This window comes from Falco rusticolus, chromosome 1 (genome assembly GCF_015220075.1).
Source record: "Falco rusticolus isolate bFalRus1 chromosome 1, bFalRus1.pri, whole genome shotgun sequence".
NCBI lineage: Eukaryota > Metazoa > Chordata > Aves > Falconiformes > Falconidae > Falco > Falco rusticolus.
In genome coordinates, this window is record NC_051187.1 from 49,518,122 (window position 1) to 49,540,999 (window position 22,878).

The following is a 22,878-nucleotide window of genomic DNA, read 5'->3' on the forward strand; positions in this document are numbered from 1 at the left end:
ACATACATACCTGTATGTGTATACATATAAAAATAAACAACAAAAAGATCATTTAAAATTTTAAAAGTAGAAAGATCACAATACAAACCTCAGAAGCAATCTCCTCTTTTGCGCAGCATGGAGTCTCTTCCTTAGGTCCTTTATTAATCTTTTTCTCTGTGGAAGGCTTTATGTTGATCTGCTTTTTTAAAGTCTCACAGTTTTCTGTTTCAGTCCTGAGAGGCACTTGCTGGCTATTCCCTACAATTAAACAGTAGTATCAGTTGGCTTGGGAAGAGAACGGGCTCCCAATCGTAACCACAGTATCTTCCTTTTCTTTAAAAACAGACTTGTGTTCCTTTTCAAATCACTAGGAAAATTACCTTTAGGCTGACGATGCAGAAAATTTCAAAATCAAAAGCTAATGCTGTATAAAAATTCTTAGAGTAGTTGCAAAAAACAGCTCTATATTGATTCATGCTCACGGGCACATCACTCCTAGCACATCCATAAATTACCCAAGTCCTCCTGCTCATCTCATCTAAATTTGAGCTACGTGGGTCCCAGCCATGGGTCTGGAAGGTAGCATCTGAAGCCAGAGAACATGGGGCTAAAAAACAAACAGAAAAAACCCTGCAAGCTGGGTGGGGAGGAGACTTTTCAACAATGGGTAGATTGAAGTAAGGACTGATTTTATTTGGTGCTTTATGTCTCTGAAGTGCCCTCTGCATTCACTATGAACACAAATGGAAGTCATTGTTTCTTTAGGATGGATTCCACATTAAAAGTTCATTTTCTTGAGAGGCTTATGAGCAAGAAAAATTATCGTTGTGTTTCCTATCTACCAACCAACTACAATATCCTAGCTCTGAGTCAGCCACCCTCTCCCCTCTGAAGCAGGCAGTCTTGATGACTGCAGAAGGAGCCCACGTGCATGAAACACCAGGCAAGGGAGGCTACCACAGCTCTACAACACACTCCGCTGCTCTGCAGCATACAAACGTGTGAGCACCCGAGGTCTTGAAGACTCCCCATTTACACAAAACCAAGTCTGTAACTATAATCAAGATACAAACACAGCAACACGGTACTTTTTTAGACTTCATTTACCCTACCCAACTTCTTGAAACACAGGAATACTCGCGTCCCTGCCAGTGCAAAAAAACACAACTGCTAATTGACAACATGGCAGATTACCTGTAGTGCTTTACTAATGAATGTAAGTAACTGTTACTACTCCGGAAATGTTCTTTCAAGGTGGAAGTTTTGTCAGTGAAAGTTAAGTCTAGTATCTCCCAGCTGGCTTACGTATAACCATGATTTCCACCGCCTGTACTCAAAGTTAACCTTCCTGTGCACGCAAATACAATTAAGACATAATTATTTCCTTTCCTCCCTCCCGCCCCTCATCTGATTTCCTAATTCAAAGCAAAGAACAAACACTGCAGTTTAGGAGCACACGAAGAATATCAAAGTACTTTTGAAGTATAAGTGAAATTAACCCACTTTCACCTGAGACGGCACACTTGTCACCTGCTCTATCTCACAGATAACAACACAGCGGGAAGCGACAGGCCCAGGGTAACAACTACACACCGCAGCAGGGCCTGAAATCCCTCTGTGATGGCTCACTCACTAAAACTCTGCCACAGCTGCAGCAAATGCCAGTCTTCAGCATTCAACTACTTGCCAAGTGCCTAACTAAAGTCAAGCTTCCAGAGGACACATTCTCCTGCCCTGCTCTTGATCTCCCCCGGGTGCTCCTGGGCTGCTTTTAAAACTTGAGTTGTGAACCTAAGAGGCAAGACTGACCAGGCAGCTTAGTTCCGCAATTAAAAAAAAAAAAATCATAAAAAACACAGCTATGCAGTTACTAAGAGAAATGTTGATCTGCAGATTCCTACAAAATATAACTTCATGATATTCTGATGTCAGCTTTTGTTATTTTAGGTGGTTTTATGATGAGTTCTGAATATCCAGTACTGAATGTGGCGACTAAAAATCAGGCATCAGATTTTCAGTGGACCTAAAAATTGCAGACTGGGACATTTCTGAATATTTGGAGAAGGGTATTTTGTGGTTTATAAGCATATCTATTACAACAATTATTTTAACCTTTTAAATGCTACAGCACAAGCTTGAAATCTGTAAACCAAGGCAAATTTATGATTTATGAAACAACTTTTAATGCAAGCTGTTTCCTTCGGAATGTAAACTGATAAATCATAGTGAACACATGAGAAACAACACATCTCCTTGTCCCAACAAAAGACAAAATCCTGATCACTGTGAACTCAACAGAAGATTTCACCCAATAATTTCAACTGATGGAAACTGGGAAAAAAAATTACCACTGTTTTTCCTAGAAATTTCTTGCAGTTCTGGCTGTTGCTGAGGTGAATTTCTGGACAAGTGACTTTCAGGTAGTTTCTTGGACATCTTCACAGGACAGAACTCCTGTTCTTTGAGCTCAACTAGATTTTCTGAAGTTTTAAGGTTAGTTTCCTTAGGAAACATACATGTTTGAAGATCTTCCTTCAGATCACACTCTGAAGAAGTATTTTTAATGAGAACTGTATTTTTCAGTGCACTTTCTTCTTTATCCAGAAAGTCTTCTGGAAGAGTTAAATTCTTGTTAACATTTATGCCATTTGCATATTTAAGAGTTACCCAGTTCTCACTGACAACATCAGTGCAAATGTCCTCTTTTGGTGCTGAGATATGGTTCTCCGCAATCTGATTCTGCTTTTCATCAGGAGCTGCAATGGCACTGCCAGCTGCTGTGTTTGGTTTCTGCTTACTGTAGTAAACTGAACATTTGTGTTTCTTCTGAGAATGGCTGTAGGTCGCAGGACTTCTCTTCGCTGCATTCTGACTTCTACTGGAAGAAGCGCCTACAGACAGGAAGCCCTTCCCTTTGCCTTTATCTGAGGAACTATAGGAATCCATAAATGTTTTGCAGCTTCCCCTGTAGAAAAAAATAAATCATTTGTGATTTGGTTTTATCTATGAAGCTATCATGAATTGGTTTATGGGATATTTCTGCAAGAAAAGGGGGGGGGCCTATTCACAAGCTGTGGAACTGCATTAGGTCTTCAATTTTTCGTACCAGCTATGGTACGCACGTGCTCAGACTTCAAACACACTTATATGCTTCACTGAGTAAGTGCCTAACTGACCATCCAAGAGGGTCAGATTCAAGGACCATTAATTTATTTTCCATTCTTTCCATGGCTGCCACACATGATGTATCCTTTACTTCCATCACATAATTTTTAACCTACGTACGACTGACAATACACAAGATGAATAAACCCTTGAGTTCTTCCATTTCTCCTTTATGAAGATCAATATACACCACAACACTGAAAGCTCTCTGAAGGAGGTTGCTTGGAACACAATCTCCTCTAAAACAGCCCACAGCAATATCAAAATACAAACAGACAGAAAGCATCACTCCACAATAAATAGGGTACGAAAAAAGGCAATTTAAAAGAAGAAAAAAGTATTTTTACTTGTAGGAATCAGAGCTGATTACGTCAACAGAGTTGCTGTTCTGCTGCGGTGAAGAACTAGGATTTGGCCTCTGTCTTGATTTCATGAACTCTGCTAGAATATACTGGGCTTGCTGGAAGGCTATCAGAATCACTCCAAGCAGGGACAAACTGCCAAAGAAAACAACAGATACTGGTGTCTACAATTCCCAGGAACATTCTCAGTGAAAGAGCTGAAAAAGCTTCTAACAAGATGCACTTTTCAAGTATTTTTTTTAATACATTCTAAGTGAGAATTTACTAATTGAGAAAAACTACAGTGTAAAATAACAGTTGTAACGCTCTTTTTCATTTTTTTCCTTACAGCCCTTGCTAGTTATTCTCTCCATAAAATCATTCAGGCATGAGCTCTGCCAAGAAAAAAATCTAACAAAGAAAAATATCATTCTAAACCAGCTAATACCTGATCTGAAGATCCGTTAGAACCAAGTCTCACTACAACACAATGGCAATATATCATAGTATGATACCTATTAGTCTTCTGAGTATCTTAATTCATAACAGTTATGTCATTATATTTATTTAATACGATCTCTTTCTTTTCCTAGGGAAAATGCTGGCATAAAATGGGCTACAAATGCCACTGTACTTCTGAACCGAAACGGAAGCTGCAAAATATCCTCTCTGGTGTATTAATTACATTGCATGTAAATCGAACAAAAATCTTTGTAATTCAAACCACTGCCTCAATTATGCAGCATAAAACAGAATGAGAAGATCCTGATTTTTCAGATCCTTGCAGCCTCCTTCTGTTGCATCTACAACCACGTCACCCCGTCATTACTGTTGCTTCATTTGTGCTCTGTTTTCAGTGTCAAAACACCAATGCAAGCAGAAGCAGCGTGCATCAGGATCTCAGCTAGGTATATGCATCGGCACATGTATGTATCACCATGACATTCACAGTCACTGCCTGTTAGTACTGACTGCAGGAGTTCAGGGCTGGTGGGATGAAAAGACTGGATATCATCTGTGACAAACACAAAACATTCAATTCACACTACACAGTGTGGAAGGTTAATAAAGGAAGAAAAAAAACCAGTATGCATAGGATCAGAACCCTTCATTGTTGTAAAAAGGTACCAACCTCTTAAAATAAGTTCATCATGTGCGAGCAATGAGTCAGCCAACACAAGCCAAATAATCTTTCTGGGGTAGCCTATTCAGCAGTGTGCCAAGCAAAAGCTAATAATAAACATGAATATTTTTTAACAAGCGAAAGAAGCAGAAGAAAGCAGGTCTTGACTTGGTTGTCACAAACTTTGTAAGATTTATGTTAATTTTCCAGAATGTTTAATCGACCAGTCTGCTCAATTCTATTCATGATGTTCAGATATTAATATGTTACATGTGGACCTCTACAGTGAGGGAGCAAGTCTTCCAGCAAGGGGAACATCCAGTGGGTATTCCTGTGGGGGTATCCTAGCCCTTTTTCTTTGCCGCCTTAACACTGAAGTTTATCAGGAGGAGCAACAAGAAATGCTTGACAACTCCATCACCAGCTAATGCATCACACCTAAGATGTCACCGTCAGCTGGCAGACTCTTGGGAGACATGTGCAGTAGAGATTTAGGCCTGTCACCACTAAAAATCTAACACAAGCCAAAAGTGCTTGCTGACCTTTCACTGGCAGGTCCCTTTCAAACTGATGCAGGGGCCCTGACATTACCTTACAAAGAGGACTGTGAGCCTCCAGAAAGACTCTTCCCAGCTGGGTCCTGGCACCACATCTGCACACAGCGGTAACAGATGGTGAGGAAGAGTCACATTGAGCGTGAAATGGAACTCCAGGTCAGCAGCAGTCACCAGCGTAAGTTCACGGATTACCCAAGAAGATGTAAAGTCAGGAGTGAATCTGTCAGGAAAAGCAGATAGAACAGGTGTTATTTTTCCACTGTAGGGCTGAATTTCATTTTCTGAAGTCACACTGATACCAAAAAATACAAAATAACTTTTGATTTGATAACATGAAAAAAAGACAATGAAACAAGTGACCACTGTCTGCTTAGACTATGCAGATGGCATCAACAGCTAGCAAAGATTAAGACTTTTGAGGTCATTTTCAAGCAGTAAAACACGTGATTTTATTGTGACTCTTCAGAATACTCTCATTACTGCGCATGTGCATGCAATCAACTCACGAACCAAATGGTTCGTTAACCAAAACACTCTTTACCAAAAGCACAGCTGTCTAATGTACAGGCAGCATTACTTTGGAAACGGGCCAGGTACTACAGTTAAGTCTAGAACAAGGCGGGAAAGATAGGAAAAGCAGAAGGAAACATCAGATTTGTCTCTTCTTCCAGTTACTGCCTTGACCATCTCATTGTTCTGTTTGACTGCCATGGGTACTGCTAGAAGGTATGACTTGCCTTTCCAGGCGGTAGAGGTGACACGCTGTATATGAAACTAGAGTTACTGTAATACAGTAATATTAACTATACTGATGTTTAACTCATGAATTTCACTCGACAGGATTTTAGAAAGAATCAATTCTAGACTATGTGTAATGTTAGGAAAACATGACTAGATTGTGGCCAGGCTACTTGGAACAAGCTAGGGAACCACAATCAAATAAGTAAAAAAAGCCAGTGGCAAAGCATTTCTTAATCTTTTATTGTGACCACTCTTTTGCTTTGATTTATTACTTCATAATGCACTGATAAAAGCACGTGTGCTACTTGCTTTTTAAAAAATGGATTCTTTTAAATAAACATTATTGCATTATCAATTTGTTAGTGTTACCCTTACTGAAAAGGAGAAATTCTTATGAAATCTGTATTCAAAGCTCACCAAATTTTGTGTATGGGTGTGCTACTGGAGTGTCTGTTACTGAAATTAATTATTCAAAATTTCCACTTAAATTAACTTGTCAGCAAATTTGTCAGTGCTTACACAATGCTGATCTCTCGTGATGAGTTCTGAGCCAGGAAAAATTGCTGACAGTCTAACACTTCAAATCCATATCCTTGGCAACTGTAACCATTGATTTTCATTGATGAAATTGTTATAGGAAGAGGCCCGATATTCTCTACTTTGAAGTTCTTCGTAATGGATAGAATTTGCTTGCTGTCCTTCAGTTCTTAAAAGGGGGGAAAAAAAAAGAATACATATTTTAGAGTGCTGAAAAATTATTTTCTTACGTTTATAAATAAATCACTATTTATACTTTCATTCTAATAAAAATTCAGAAGTGACCAGCATTTTAATACAGAGTGTTTTGTAGTAGCGTACTTCTAGAATTTGTAACTATCCTCAGTCAGTGTTTTGAGAAAGAATCTACACCTCTCATGACCAAGCTCTTCACCGTTTTCTATTTCAACATTCCATTTACCTAACATTACTGTACCATATCAGTACCACTATGGAGTAACGCAGCCAGCTACAAAATCAGAGACCTGTTTCTTCTTACTCACGTCGTCTGCAGTCCATTAGCGTAGCTTCTGGCACCTTGAATCGAAGAGATCCTCCTGCACCAGGTAATCTTCCCCCTACTTTAAGCAATTCTTTGGCTCCAAAGCCTTCTACACTGACCACATCCAGAACAGTCAAGTTGTTTCTGCCATAATATAAGAATCAAGCAATCAGCCACTATAACACAAATGAAGCTTGCAAAATCACAGCTTCGCCATCTGCGTAGCAACCCAAGACAACAGTGTTTCAGTAACAGAATCAGCGGCCACACCTGGATAGGTTTCCCCTAAATACAAACAGGATCACTCCAGAACCAGTCACCAGTAGTAAATTTCTGACAGTGAAGGAACAACCTTTGTGACCACTGCCGCTGGATAACAACAGTACCACCTAGTAAAAATGATAGCTTCCTCCATAAACTCCTCTTTTCCTCCCAGGATAACCAATGTGTGGTTGCACATTAGACTCACTGAATACTTAAATCCTATCATTATGGAGTTAAGTTGATAATAGCAAAGCCACGTAATGTGCTGCTCTCTTAACTCAAAATTGCCTCAGTACATATGCATTTTATAACCCACTCATCACCTATTAAGAAAAAAAGGCTATTTTTTAATGACTGAGACATAAGGCACAAAGATTATTTAAGCAATTTTTATTAAACTGGAGGATTCAGGCTTTCAAATTTTGACCATTTGTCTTTGCTCCAAGATTTGGCAAATTCATTTTTACCCTGCGTTGTTTGATTCTCACTTACAACTGAAACTTGGCTTACCTGATTAAAATAAGGGAAGCTACTCTTTTGTAGTCAACTGGTGTAAAAATCACACCAACTTTTCTGGTTTCCAGTGGCTGTAAACTTAACCAAAGCAGCTCAGAACTGCATTTCTTGTTGATAAGATCCTCTTGATGTGCATTCTGTTAACAAAAATGCACTTCTTACTCACAGAAAACATGTGTGTTTGAAGATCTCAACAAAGAAAGCACTACATCTTCACTTAGCACCACATAAGACATTTTTGGCAAGGTGCAATAACTGCTGACTAACATGTCATACTAAAGCATTTCAATTTGACAACATGGATCATCAGATAAGGTAGTTTATTTGAGCAAAAGTTCATATTACTGCACTTATTATGAGGAATGTATTACTTCATTATTTTTTTTTGAAACAGCTCTTACTTGCTCAGATGGAAAAGAAATCATACAGTTCTTTCATATTATAGGGATCCTGAAACACTTCACAATGCAATGAGAACTGACACTATACTGATTACACAGGGAAATGTGACAACCATTATACCCTCAGTGTAAGACCTGCAACTTGATTTAAGTGAGAAAGGGACTGTTGGCAAATATGTTGAGTCACTGGGAACAAACCAAAGTGAACTCGCTACCACATTAATTGAAGACCAGAACTACCAGAAGTTCACTGAGTCTGTAAATCTTGTACATTTTTTTGATTTATTTTTTCAATACTGCTGTTTGTTCTTTTTCTTTTGTTTTTAAAAAAATTAAAATATCCCCAAAACTTTCTATTCCAGAACTTTTTCTATTTTCTATTCCTTTTAGGGGTGATCAGACACCTACAGCAGTCAAAACCACCATAAACATTACAAAATGGGCTCTTGCTTGGTTGTTTTTCAACTTATGGCTGCAGTACTACTGGCTTTTCTGATTTTTTCCAGTCCAAAAGGTTTTTATTCTTAGTCTATTTTAAGAAAAAAGAACATATACAAAAAAGTTTCAGAACCTGCATTTAACAGTCAATATTTATTAAAAGCAAACCATGTATGGCATTTGCAAACTTCACCCTGTCACTCCCTACAAACAAAGACACGCATGCACTCAAATGTGAGCCTAACAATTCATTACACATGTATATAAAGTGACTAGGGAAATGACGACAAATTCAAAAATGTAAATATTAACAACTAGTGATTTGGTTAACAAGCCAAGATTCATCTCGTACATGCTGAATACCTATCTAACCATACATGTTCCCCCTAGCTCTTCTAGTCTCTAATGAAAAACAGATATTACACACATTGATGTAAAGATCTACTACTGTTTTTCCATTTGGTCAAGAGTATGGTGTATGGGACTGTGGTAACTCAGTTCCACCCATCCTATCCATGTACTAGTGGAACTACCTTCTCTTTTTCAGCATGTGCCTACAGGCTAGGATTTATGAACTGCTGTCTCCTCTCTTTTAGAACAACTTTTAATAACTGTTGCCAGAAAGGAAAGGTCAGCTTTGATTACTGTAGCAAACAGTCTTTTCTTTTTATAAGCTACTAATCTTTCACTAAGGTCTTAAAGCCTATATGCAGAAACATGTAACCTACATAGGACATTAAAGATGTGGCTGCAGCATGCCCAGACAGCAAGGAAAATATGTCAATTCCAGGCTTTTGCACAAACTCCAAACCCAGGAAGAAATTCTCTGGGTACCCTGGACAGTACTCTGGTTGTCAGTATATGCCAACATCCCTGATACAGCATCTTCTCTATTTCTCTTATCAATGAAACAACATCTCAGGGTTTAACCACAGCTCAGCCCTGGTGTGACAGAGTCAAGTGTTATCAACGCCCGTGTTATAAATGAGGCAATCAGAACCAGAGCGCACCATAACATTCCAACAGGAATCTGGGAGTTGCAATGAGACTGAGGTGAAGTGCAGAAATCCAGACTTCTCCTCCCTTGAACTATCAGACAGTATTTTCCTCTGCTGAAAAGACTATCAGCTAGGTTCTGACACGACTGACTCAAAAGCCTGTCATTTCGCTAACTGTAAGTCCCAACACCGAACGTAAATTGTGGCCTTTTCAACACGTACACACATGCATGCAGGCATGCACACACTCCCTCATTATAGCTGTTTTTAAAACACTCAAACTCTGGAAAAAAAACAATAACTGCAAAGATACAAGCCTAACAAGAGAATCACAAAAACACAATTAAATTGCTGTAAATAACACTTGGGAACAACTCAGATGTAGTGTAGCTAGAAAAAGCTTTTTCTAGTGTGTCAGACCACTTCTATCAAAATTAGCCAACTTACCTTGGGAGAACATTCATCCATGAGCTTGAATTCAGTGGTTGTGAAATTAATAGCTTGTACATTTATGCCAAACCTGAATAAACCAAAACAAACAAAAAAAAAGCATCTCAAATCAGTCTGTCAGAACTACACCGACTTATATTTAACATGCTGGCATTTATTCTTAAAAAAAGAATGCTTTTACAACTGCATTTTAGCAGATGTGAAATACAGTGGAAATGCAGGCCAGCATTTTAACAGAATACACTACCAATCATTTTAGGTGGATTCTACACATTTGGAAAACAGGCAAATGGCTGGGCACTTTAGATCTCTCAGCAAAGCTGCCGATAAACTGCAGATCACAATAAAGAAACAAAATTTCTAAGCCACACAAACACAAAAGCCCCAAATCTTCTTCTGCTCACATAACTTCTAATAAATAATCATCATCAAATCTCATTAATTTACTCAAATATCCCTCTTGCTGCTCATGATTTTTATGGGACAAATTCCTATTGTCTTTCACATACTTTGTAAATCAACTTCATTTACAGCAGCTGATTATTACCTGACAGCAAATTATAAGCATGTGACATTAAGGCATTAAAAACAGATATAAGAAAACCAATAGGTAAAATTTACATTATAGAGGACTAATGGATCTCCAGCCACTGACTTGGAAATTCACTTGTCACAACTTTCTATGACATTAGCTTAAAAAAGAGCCAGTTAGCAGACATGATTTCTGGTAAACCTAGATCTGCAGAAAGGAAAGTGTGCAGATGAAGAGAAAATGTAATTTCAAACCACAAGAAAAAGGTTATGTGGAAGTTATATTTAGTATGCAAACTGATGTAGTTATTAATGTGTGTGTATATATGCACATACACATATATATGTAAAGAGATGAGGTTAAAGAAGCAATTACTCTGGGATTTGAACCCCCAAGCAGCATGTTACACTTAAGCACGTGAGCAGTTCCACTGGCTTCAACCAAACAGCCAGCCCTACCAACTACACAATTTTTCAAAGTGTGACAGCCAGGGCTTACTTTGGTGAACTTCAACCCACCTCACCACACCCCTTTATACTGTTCATCAAACTTATCTAGATTTCTCATTAGATCTTCTGAGTTCTAAAACAGAAAGTTCAAAACAGCATAAAAACATTTGCTTAGCTGGCCCTAAACATTTACAGTTGGGGTTCCTGGCTCTGGACCTTAATTCTTCTTACTGGCTCCTGTTTCCTCTTCTTCAACTACGTTTTTTACCTAAGAAAAAACTAAGAAAACTTCCTCTAGTGGGAAGGCTGAGTTACCTTCCTCCTCACTGTTTAGTCTACAGACTCTCTAATACTTCCCAACCAGACTTGCAGGAGATGCACACCCCCAATTCTGCAAGTTGCTCCCCTCACCCAGGCAGCTTGCACAAGCTTGCACTAAGCTTCAGATCTTAAAGGATGACCAATTAGGTTTTGGCCGGCAAACAAACTTGCTGAAAACATGCTCAGTTTGGTTTTAAGAATGATCAGGTGCATTACAAAGTCATGCATCATATAGGGAGCTGCTCTAAATGTGATTATGTCTTCCAAAAACGGGTCAGAATGTTGTCTCCACCTAAGCTGCACTTGGAATAATTAAAACAAACAATAAGCAACAATCATAAGGCATGGCAAATAGATCTTCTAAATGGGAAAACAGTACCCTGAAATAGTTATACTCATTACCATTTGTTGAGAAGATTCAGTGAAGCTTGGGGATCAGGGTAGTAAGAAAGAGGCAGAAGCTGCAGCGTAACTGGGAAGGATGAAGGGTTTCTTAGTACAAAGTATTTTACCTAAATGGAGGGGAAAAGAAAAACACAACACACTTGAAAATTGGAAGGTAAAATAATTCAGCACTGGTAACATGTTCTGTGTTTTCAAGGGATCGAATCTGGCTTCTGTCTTAATGCAATATAATCATATGTGCACAAAACTGCATGGAACAGCAGGACACGTCACCACGTCATCATCGGCCAAACCAGCTAAGAGTGCATGAAGAACTGCATGTGCAAAAATACAGATCTCCCCTGCGCCCCAAACAACCCTTTCATTTGGATTAACACAGGCAGACATGAACAATGCTCTTCCACAGAAGAGGGTGATGTTAGTGAAGGGCCACCCTTCCTTACAGAAGTCTGAATGCAAGCAGGTTATACACATTACTATAATGACTAACAATTAAATGGCACAAAAGGAATATTGAGGTAATGCACAACAAGCACATCTGGCCCAGGCTAGTTTAGTAGTGACCTAAATCTGACAAACGAGAAAGAAACAACCATGAGGTGGTTGGAAAACACATTGCTCTGCTGATCTCTCAAGCGTTGTGCCTCTCACAAATGCTTTACCTGCTTCTGCTACGTAAGGCAGCGGCATGAGGAATGCCATTCCATAACCACACGCAGCATTAACGACAGTACACCCTATCCCCAGTCTCTTGTTCAATTATTTTTATCACATGCATGTAAACTTGTACACTGATAGCAACTCTGAACAATTGTTAGTTAAAACTACACTGCTTTACTCCTCTTCCGTATTGAAGTATTACAACTAGGTAGTTAGAGAACTCAAAGAGCCAAAGGGATACAAAACTGGCGTCTTAAATTAGACTTCAAAACATTGACCTACAAGCAGTATGAACACGTAAGCATCACCAAATGTTAACCGCACACTTTGTTATTAAACGAGCTAAGCATACATCAGTTCAGAAAAAGCATAACCACCATCCTCACCATACTACTTTTAACTGCTGTGGCACTGAAGTTGAGGGTAAGGCCAGGTTCTGTAGTCAACCGTGGCAAGAAAAAGGCAAAGGACTCCTCTTTCGGCTTCTTCTGGTAAATAAAGCGAGCTGATCCTAAAATACTTCTTCTGCTTCATTGGCAAAACCAGAAAACTTTGTTAATTTTATTTTCTTTTTTCTTCCAAACAAAGAACAACAACAACAAAAAAGTAAAAAGATGATTTGCCAGGACCTACAATTATGTCAACTAATCTTTGATTGAAAATGTTCTTCACAAAATAAAGCCCATAAAGCTGTTACCTAGTAGTACAGAGTCAGTGTAATTTATGTGCATCCCTTGAGTGTCCACTTTTCCACCTGCAACACGACTAGTTTTCAAAGCTCCACCTCTTTATTCTGGAAAGGGGCCAATGTCACTGATGCGCCACCTTTACAAGAATTGCTCAGTCACAGTGACTGCATCCTCCCCAGCATCCCCAGTATGCAGTATCCATTAGGGCAGGGACTAAATACCATAAAAGATATTGAAAGATCTTGATCCTGAAAGGACTACTATACCACCTTGTTGGACTCACACAATTTCATAAATGACGTGGTAAGACATGCTCTGCCTGCTTTCACACTGGGTAGCTGTGGTGGGGTTATTATACTCAGAACATTATTTACATTCTGAAGTTTGGGAATCTGAAACATTTACTCATGGCTGGCAGCGCCTTGAAATGGAAGCTGGGGGTGTCTGGGGTACTCTGCAACTCCAGCTGCTTCAAAGTAACTAACTTTTAAGTGCAGGTAGGTCAAAAATTTTTTTTCTAATTAAAAATACTTCAGAGCAGATATATTCTTTCTTACAACACTGTACTGGCTTGAATTAAGAACCTCAACAGATGCTATACAGACCTGCAGGCTTCCCCATGTCTTATTTTTTGCCATCTTTCATAAAGGTCACTTGCAAGCTCAGAATCCACATCCCAGGCAGAACGGTCCAGAGAGAGACTCTTTTGCCAAAGCAGATTTGCTAAAAGAATAACAGATTTTTCGTATTTTTACAGAGATAACATTTACTCCTTTCATCAATCTACTTCTGAACATGAGTAATCAGTACCTGCAAAGGGTCTTGACACAAAAATAGAAAAAGGTAACCACTTTCTCCCTTCAAAGCAAGCATATGTGAGGGTATATATATTATTGTACAAATCTGATTCACTTAAAGAAATTATCTGAGAAACAACACCAGTTCTATATGCGAACAAGAGTATGGGTATTGCACAAGCTTTGTATGCTCTAAGTAAGCCCATTTTATTGCTGCTGTTTCTAATGGATGCCATTGATAAGTCATCATGTTATCAGTATTCTTTACACAGAACTCTCCACTGATGCCAATCAAGTACCAAGATTATATACTAGTCCCTACCTAGTGGTACAAAATTATAATATCACAGCACAGCAGGGAGCAAAACAAAGCCCAGTTTGGCAGAAATGGTGTTTTCATTTCAGCTTCTCTTTCTGGTGTGCTGGTAATTGTCTCAAATTCTTCTTAAGATAAAATTGCAAGGCTTTAAATCAGTCTAAAGATTAATGCCTTTTAGAAAGAGTAGACTCACATTGGTTCAAGCATTTTCACATAGCAGAAAGGAGTTAGAAAAACAACTTTCTTCTGAAAGAAAACAGAAATGGCTTATTTTGAAAATACATGCACTATTTTATAATCCTTAGTGTCTGAAGTAACCAATTGAGATTAACGATGATTGGAATAATGCAGTTCTTTAGGTCAGTATTTTCAAGCTTGTGCATTAGACTTTTCTATTTAACAAATACTAGTATCCTAAATCAGAAGGCAGAATATCTGTACGTAAAGATCTGATTACGTGTATTTTTAAAATGGAAGGAAAGTAAGCAGGAAGGACTCACTTCTAGCAGCAACATTCCTTTATACAGATTAAAAAAAAAAATAAATCAACAAACAAAACACTAACACTTGTTTCTAAGATATGTACCTAAGTGTGCATAGATATCAGTAATTCTTCAAGCCACATGTTTCCATATGTCATCTTAATTCTCACCTCAACTCTCCTTTTTACGTTTGACTGATTACTATCGCCTTCTTCATAGCCTCATATGAAAACACATTTTAGGAAAGCATCATCTTGAAAAAACACTCAGCAGAGCACTCAAACGTTTACAGCCTATGGCACCCAGCTGCCTACTGAAAATCCTTACTGAGCAGAGTTTAAAAAAACCTCCACTATTCTGAATCAGCTTTCATCAAATTCAACATTCATCAGGCAGTATCATGCCCGTGTAATACCTAACACTGTATTCTGGAAAATGCCAGCCAGGTATTTAAAACAGCTCCCAGCATTACAGTATCTGGGGGTAGATTCCTCAGTTCCAGAAAGAATGAGACCCCTTCTTTCTATTTCACATGATGCACCATTAAGGATGCTGTCTTATAATCCTGATAATCATCTTTCACAGAAATCTATGAAATTATTGCTGCGAGAAACATATTTAACTCTGGCTAAAGGCAGAATATTGGTCAACATTTGTTTTTCATCAAAGACTTCCCAGGATCTGGACCCACAGTATGCACATTTTCTAATCATACTGAGCTAGTTGACAGCTTTATCATTCTACCTCAACATCTCCAGACAACATGTGTATGAAGAAAGCAAGGAGCAGTACATTACCAATGAGAACTTACAGGACAATATTAAGTCCCCAAAAAATGTTTCAAGACAGAACAATAGCTTAGCATGTGCTATAGAATAAGAGGTATGAAATACTGCACAGTGTACTCAATACAGGTTACTGAAATCGCTTTATATACTCCCAGAAAAGTAGATATTTTTAAAAGACATAAAACTAAGTACTTGTAATGAGAATATTGAGATTGTTCATACAAGTCCTGATACATAAAATGAATTTTCTATAATAAACCTACTGTCAGATGCCAAAAAAAACCAAGACAAGCCTACCTGAATCAGACTTTCCCAAGTAACACTGAATATCACAGTAGGCAGTTGCTTCAAAACGAAGGTCTCCCTGCTGGAAAAACAAAACAAAACCTAAAACTGAGATATGGCAAAACAAGAGGACAAATTCCAGTTTCTCAGTGCACAACTTGGGTTAAGTCAAAGACGACAATGAAGGCTGTGTAGAGAACTGCAGTTCCATCTCTGTTCAGCTCGGGGGGCTTAAACTCTCAAGCTACAGAACGGTTTTCACAGAGAGGTCTGGTACTGAGTTTTTCTTTTGGGACTAAGGGACATGTTTCTGGCCTAAGAAAGAGGCTGCTGCAGTTCAGTTTGCAGTGCACAATCATCATTCAACACAACTGAATACGGTACCTTGGACACAGTCGAATATATCTGCAGAGGTATTTCAAACATTACTCCCACATTTGTGGCCAAACAAATACTAGAAAGCACATTTGTTACAACGTCTTTCACACCGAGCTTCAAAGAAAATACATTCCAGCAGCCTGGAGGTAGAGTCAAAGGTTCGGCAAAGTTCAGAATCTAGAAAGAATCAAATGACAACTGAATTAAAATTGGTACAAGTATTTTTGGTGCAAGCAGTACCTTGAAGAATGTAAACTTTCTCTTCCTTCATGTTTTTGCTGTTATTACACACACATATGTGCCCATAACTGATCCAAGCAGTGCACATATGTAAATCTCCTATCTAAATATACGAAGAGCCAATTAGATGCCTACATCATATGCTTATTCATAAACCAGATTTGCCTGGTTTGAATCAAGCAATTGCACGAGTAAATTATTGGCTTCGCCTTCTAAACTTCAAAGCTCATCTACGTACGAAAGACTTCCATTACCATTACAGCCTATGAAGAAATGCTGAATCCTATAGAGCACAAACACATGCAACAATTCTGAGAACAGAGCAATGGTCTATAATTTGATGCATCTGTAGCTGCAATTCAAATGAAAGAAAGTTGCTAATAAAACAATACAAAACCAAGCCTGACAGTGAATAATTCCTATTGAGAGAGTAAGCTTGTCAGAACTTAACAGTTACAGGTTTACATATACCTTTATTTTTAACTGATTTTAACCAGCTCTGAGAACACAGAGTTCTTCAAACAATCTATTCTGTATGTCAGAGTACTGTATCCTTCATCAAAGACAAAACATCATATGAAGCAGAAATAATACTTACCTTTAAAATGTTCTTCACTTCTCTGGCGATGAAGACTTCATTCAGTTCAATGCTGAAGTCAAAATTGTTTGTAAACCATATGGACCAAAACCCTGAAGTATTATGGTGTGGTTCTATATGAAACAATGCTGCAGAAGGATCTACGTCAAAATACCTGTAAGTAAATACAGAAATAAAAATAAATACATCTGCAATTGTCCTTGAGCACGCATAAGCGGTCCACAGAAGAGAACTGTAGTATTCCTGCATAATAAGGCTCTTTTAAGGTTTTAAGGAGAAAGAACAAAATTATTTCCTTTGGAATACCTACATATAATATCAGAGTAAAAATTGACAAGTACAGTATAAAAGAGGTAGGCAGGTAATCACTCTACCCCCTTGCTATGCTATAGTACAACATTGCCTACTGCTCCGTGATGTGGTAGTTTTGATGAAATTAGCAAAAGATGAATGAAGAAAAGACTACAATTTTTTTCTGTAACTATCCTGCTTCTGCACTGGAGTGGAAATTTTATCACAGACTCTAAGCAACATTTATATGATATGGGCTGCTAAGGTGTCTCCTCAAATTCTTCCTGGATAAACTACAGAACTATTGCTTGAAATATCACAAGTCCGTTTCGGCAAATGACACAGCAACAGTAGGAAGAAGCCTCTTCACTGTCCTTGGAATTGCTGGGTGACAAAGCAAGTTAATCTCATCTCTTAAAAGCAGGGTACAGTATTATTCTTGTAGTATCAGTGAATGTTAACAAACAAACAAGAATCCACTGTCAACCTACCCTTCCATCACAGGACAGGAAAGACAGGCTTTTAGTGTTGCAGTGCCTTCCAACAGATTATTCCTCTTGCTGTCAGCGTAGGGACTTTCCCTGTCACAGGATGCAGCTGGGCAAAGAACAGACACGCAGGAGAACACATCAGCCAGAGCGAAAGCACATCTACAACGATTTTTATGTGAGGATTTGGAAGAACACTACAAAGTGGAATATTTGCTGATCCAATTCTCACATAGGTGAGCAAAGCATCTAATTGCTTATGTCCTAATTTTCAGAGGTTCCAAACCTTGCTTTAAGAAGAATTTATGAATGCTATACACCTTCAAAAAACATGCACAACGAAGTCAAGAAGAGTAACCTGATCAGTTTTAACCACGTGCCACCGGCACAGCAATTCTTACTTATCCATGCACACCACCTCTTTTTAATAAATCAAAACTGTTCTGAAAAAAAGAATGACTTAATATATATTCCCTTCTTCCCTATTTCTTGCCTTTTTTTGCTAGGAAAAAACAAGTCCCCGAGTATCATTATGAAAGCAGCCTGCTTCATAAATGTTTAAAGTCTATGCACTGCAGTCTAGTGGTCAGAATAGGAAACAGGCTGGAGTTAGCAATGCTTAAATGTTAATCTTTGCTCTTCCACAAACATGCCTGGTCTCAGGCAAGCCTCTTCAATGATCCTGCCAAGAAATGTCATAGAAAATGACCACCCAAGCACAATAGCCTTTTTAGAAAATACATTGGAAACAGAAAAATAACCACAAATTACAAAAGTATGCTGAAAAAGCATATTCAATAATTATGCTTACTGTAAAATCAGCTAACATTTTAGCAAACGTTTTCTTCCCCTTTTTGAAATATGTATAGCTTAGAGCCTTCAACTGGCATAAGAGGAAGCGTATATACATAAAAATGGTGGAAACAATTAGCAGAAAGAATTCATCATCCTTCTCAAAAGTTCAGACAAGTTGATTTTGAGATCTTTCAGGGTCTTTATCTGCTGGAAAAAGCTACCCTTTTGTAATCAAATCCTGTTTAATCATATTATCTGTAAGTATACATATCCTGTACCTTTACAAGGAATAGAAGCAACTTTTGTAAAGTTAGTAGATGATGAAGATAGCAGTACTGGCTCAAACTCCACAGGTGATGTGTCTTTTTGTGACAACTGCCGTATTCCCTGCATGAAGACAAGACACAATAATCCTTCTAGCAGTACTACCATTATTATTGTAGCTCCTGTATTAGTGCATCCTCTTGTCATATTTGCAAGCCAATATCTGCCATTTTCTCACATCTTCTAAATCAACCCCTGGATTTTTATTCAAGTTAACAGCTCTCATGTCTTAAAAAAAACAAACAAACCATCACTGAACTACAACTAATCATCTAAAAGATCTATTAGATGTTTGCCACCACCAAAATCAATCTGCCACTAGAGAGTAAGCCAGTGGGCTAATTCATTTCCCAATGAAATTCAACACCCTAAAACACAACATCCTGAAGCCCATGATTACCTGTATATGCACAAGGCTGTTGCCAGAATGCATGACATACACATCTACTGAGGAATCACCTGTCCAAAAGAATGAACATGGAGGTAAGTTCACAAGGATTGAAACATTCTTGCTTTGTCAGATACTCCTATGAGCAGCAATCCTGATCTAAAATTTAAAAATCTTTGTGTGACAGCTACCCTTGTGAAAAGGAGAAACTATTCATGTCTTGAGCTGGCGATTGTTTCATAAAGGAGCAAAAATCCACTCAACAAGGCTTTTGGCCGCAAATATAAAGTCAAGCATCAACAGGGAATCTTCCTTCACGGCATCTTAAATTCAAGATGGACCACAACTCCCCCCCTTTGCTACAGGCAGTGAGACAGGAGGCACAAATGAAGAAAAGAAGGATGGCTGACGCTGCCATAAATTTTCTAAGTCTAAGGGCCACCCTACCAATAGCACAACAGAGGCCAGTAAAAAACTCTTCCGTACATGCACACAGCTATGCAAGATCCTGGCTCACCTCCTTCGAACAGCAAACATTCTCCAGAGACAATGTGAAGCCAGATTTGGTGCTTAACAGCTTTTGGGCTTAAAACAGGAATTGTCCTATCACTTGGTAGGGTAGTGTTGTATTGACTAAAGCAACAGCAGATAGGTTTAACTCAGCTTTCACCTGCTGATAAGGTGGTACAGCTATTTCACCTGCTGATAAGGTGGACTACCCTTTGCCACTGGCAAAGCTATGTTCTCATCCACAAGACACTACGAAGATGTAGAGCACCAGAAGAACAACAGACAACTATTATACCAGGGTGGTCACCACACTTCCATGAAGGAAGACCGAGTTCTAGCCCTGGCTTATACCTGAATTACACCAGTAGGTGCAGGCTGACACAAAAGGACATTCTCTCAATTCACCAGGCACAATTTCTAATAAGGAGAGTGCTTTACTCAGCTGCTTGAAAGCAAAACTACATGTACCAGCTTCCAAAAGAGGGTTCAAGATGTTCACTGAGTGAGCAGATGCTCCACATACCTGAGCTGTTTAAAGCACGTAACTCTTCTTCAACCTTTCCAGCTGGCTAGCTCCCCTGTGCAGACCTTGCCTACCTGCTGTCCCACTCTAGGTGCTAACACGCGCTGTACACTGAGACTAACACAGCACCTTGCCTTCTGTCGTATCCTTCCCTCAGGACCACATCTCCCATTTAATCACACAAGCAGAAGGCAAGCAAGCATTGCTGTTTGATATGGTAAAGCCACCAGCAGTACTGATGAAGCAAGACATGGAACTTTCCACCAACAGCAAGTCCAAAGGGCTTATATGACCAGCCTCTAACACAGCGAGGATTGCATTATACTTAACAGAAAATAGCCTTAAGAACATACTTCTTATGTTATCTTTAAGCAGCAAAAGTGTTAACAGTGAGCACCCCGACATGACAAATATGAACAATCCCCTACCAGCAACAGAAGAGAAGTACATTCACAACTCAACATTAACAAAGCACTGGCATCTCACCAGCAGGAAAACAAGGTTTACAGCAGGCTTTCCATTTCAGTTTCAGCGCTGTCTAAATATCACATCACAGAATAGGCACAGAAGGAACAGTGTATCTTGTTGTGTGACTATATCTTGAACAGAATTTCTCAAAAGACAAAAAGATCCTTATCTTTTCTAACTAGTATGCTAAAAATATTATTTTAAACCGGATTCTTAAGCAGGTCCTTCTTCTCCTTCTTCAATCATAAGTAAAACTGGCAGATATTGTAAAAAAAAAGCTATTCAAACAGACTGCAAAGCCCTACAAATAATTTAAAATTCCCTGGATTTAGAGGACTTCTTCACCCAATAACTGTAGCATAAAAAAACCGCAAGGAGTTGATTGTTTTGCCTGTGGAATTCTAATTTACAAGAACAAATGATGAGTGCGCCTGTATTACCACATTACCCTACTTTCCACAATGGCCACTATCCCCAGTACTGTACAAACTTCATAGTCCTATTATGGTTAACTTAATTAACGGGAAACCAGAAACGCAGTTGTAGAAAATGAAGGACCATGACATCCTTCCATACCATTTAAGCAAATGCATAAGCATGGGGGACTAAAGACTGGAACAGATGTAGCTTACAAGTTTACTATCGTTACCTTTATGAAGACTGTGCTTACAGTAACTGCCCTAAACAAAATGGCTGACAAGCTCTGTTTAACTAAACTGATTTGTCTTCCCTTACTCGCAACATCTGACTCATACTGAATTTGATTCAGTTTAGCCCATCAAATTACAACTTAGGTAATAAAATCAAGCTCTACTACGATTAACAGTTGTATTTAGGACTTACCCGAGGTCTTCGTTTTTACCATTGCTACGTAAACTACAAAAAGATTCTCCAGTAAGTATTGTCTGTGCTCCACAAAATCTTGTTGGGCATCTTCCATTCTTACCATTAAGCTCATTTCTAGCAGCACTGGGTCACCGGACATAAAACAGCAACTCTGGAGCGAGACAAGGAGATATGGTGTGTGTGTGGTGGTGGAGGGAACAGGAAAAATTCATTATAGTAAGATATCTTGAGAAGTTAATCAAAGGTATTATCTAACAAACAAGGTTTGCAGCACCAAAGGGCTAGCAAAACAGGAGTAATTAGGACCTCTGCTAAAATCTCAGCAGAAACCAAAGACAGAGCGGGTACAGACAGCACAGCAAAAACAAAGATGAAAACCAACTAAAACAGACACTGGACCTTGAAAGAATGCAAATTTATACTGTCTTGTTCAGTCTCACCTCAGGGACTGCAAAACAGTTTCCTTTGTAAAATCCTCTGCCTTCAATAATATGTGCCATAAACAGACTGATGCATGTGTCTTAATGGTAGGAAGACAGTTCATGTTCCCTGGTCTGTTTATAGTTAATTTTTCCAAATCTTGTGTTTTTTGTCTCCATTTCTCACTGAAGTAATTTTAAAAAAACAAACATACATGTACAATTCTTAACAGAAAACACTGCCTGGCTAGAATACTTCAGATAAATACAAATAGGATCCTATTTCCTTCTCTAAGTAGTGGCTGCTGTTAAGACAGCGGAGTCTTGGCAACTACAAAGACAGGACAGCATTTCACAAAAAATTAAAGCCAACAAATCAAAACAAAACTAGACAATCAACGGTGAGTAACATAAATTGGTCCTGCGCGGCACCATGAAGGTTACTAAAATGCTCCGATGCCCAACCGGGAGGACTAATTTGGTCGGGTGGAAGAGGAGGAGAGACCCCCGGCCCCCGGCAGGGGGGCTGCTCTCCGAAGCTCCCCCAGAACACCTCCAGCTGACCTGGAGTGCTGCAAGGAGGCACAGCGGGAGTGGGGAAGCATCTCTGGGAACAAGGTGTCCGTTCACCACTCGCACAGCACCCAAGAAATGCTCAGCACTTGGAATGGCTGCCAGGAGCTGGGGCGAAGGCTGCTGTGAAGACCGGAGCGCAGGGATGGGGTGCCCTCGGGAAGCTCGCAACAGAAAGCGGGCAACCACACTGCGCGCCATCTCGGCCGCTCAGGTGCCCTCATGCATGGCCTTACCCACCAACCAACGCAAGAATCACACACGGGACTAACACAGCGCAGGACCCCATGCAACG

At 39.1% G+C, this 22,878-nt stretch overlaps 1 protein-coding gene across 4 annotated transcripts in view; it reads right to left on the minus strand.

Annotated features, from left to right (window-relative positions):
• Positions 1 to 22,878, minus strand: part of TMEM131L (transmembrane 131 like) — an 82,940-nt gene that overhangs the window by 12,455 nt on the left and 47,607 nt on the right. For 3 of the 4 annotated variants that reach the window (XM_037378405.1, XM_037378388.1, XM_037378414.1), the window contains 18 exons: positions 21,589 to 21,742; positions 19,257 to 19,315; positions 18,811 to 18,919; positions 17,741 to 17,846; positions 16,959 to 17,112; positions 16,127 to 16,297; positions 15,755 to 15,824; positions 13,677 to 13,794; positions 12,769 to 12,910; positions 11,720 to 11,829; positions 10,013 to 10,085; positions 7,723 to 7,865; positions 6,950 to 7,092; positions 6,429 to 6,615; positions 5,203 to 5,388; positions 3,495 to 3,644; positions 2,331 to 2,947; positions 89 to 240 (listed from right to left, as the gene is read on the minus strand). In XM_037378405.1, the coding sequence (XP_037234302.1) occupies positions 89 to 240; positions 2,331 to 2,947; positions 3,495 to 3,644; positions 5,203 to 5,388; positions 6,429 to 6,615; positions 6,950 to 7,092; positions 7,723 to 7,865; positions 10,013 to 10,085; positions 11,720 to 11,829; positions 12,769 to 12,910; positions 13,677 to 13,794; positions 15,755 to 15,824; positions 16,127 to 16,297; positions 16,959 to 17,112; positions 17,741 to 17,846; positions 18,811 to 18,919; positions 19,257 to 19,315; positions 21,589 to 21,742 (2,844 nt within the window). The remainder of the gene's footprint in view (positions 1 to 88; positions 241 to 2,330; positions 2,948 to 3,494; positions 3,645 to 5,202; positions 5,389 to 6,428; positions 6,616 to 6,949; positions 7,093 to 7,722; positions 7,866 to 10,012; positions 10,086 to 11,719; positions 11,830 to 12,768; positions 12,911 to 13,676; positions 13,795 to 15,754; positions 15,825 to 16,126; positions 16,298 to 16,958; positions 17,113 to 17,740; positions 17,847 to 18,810; positions 18,920 to 19,256; positions 19,316 to 21,588; positions 21,743 to 22,878) is intronic. The other variant, XM_037378396.1, reaches the window with a different exon arrangement.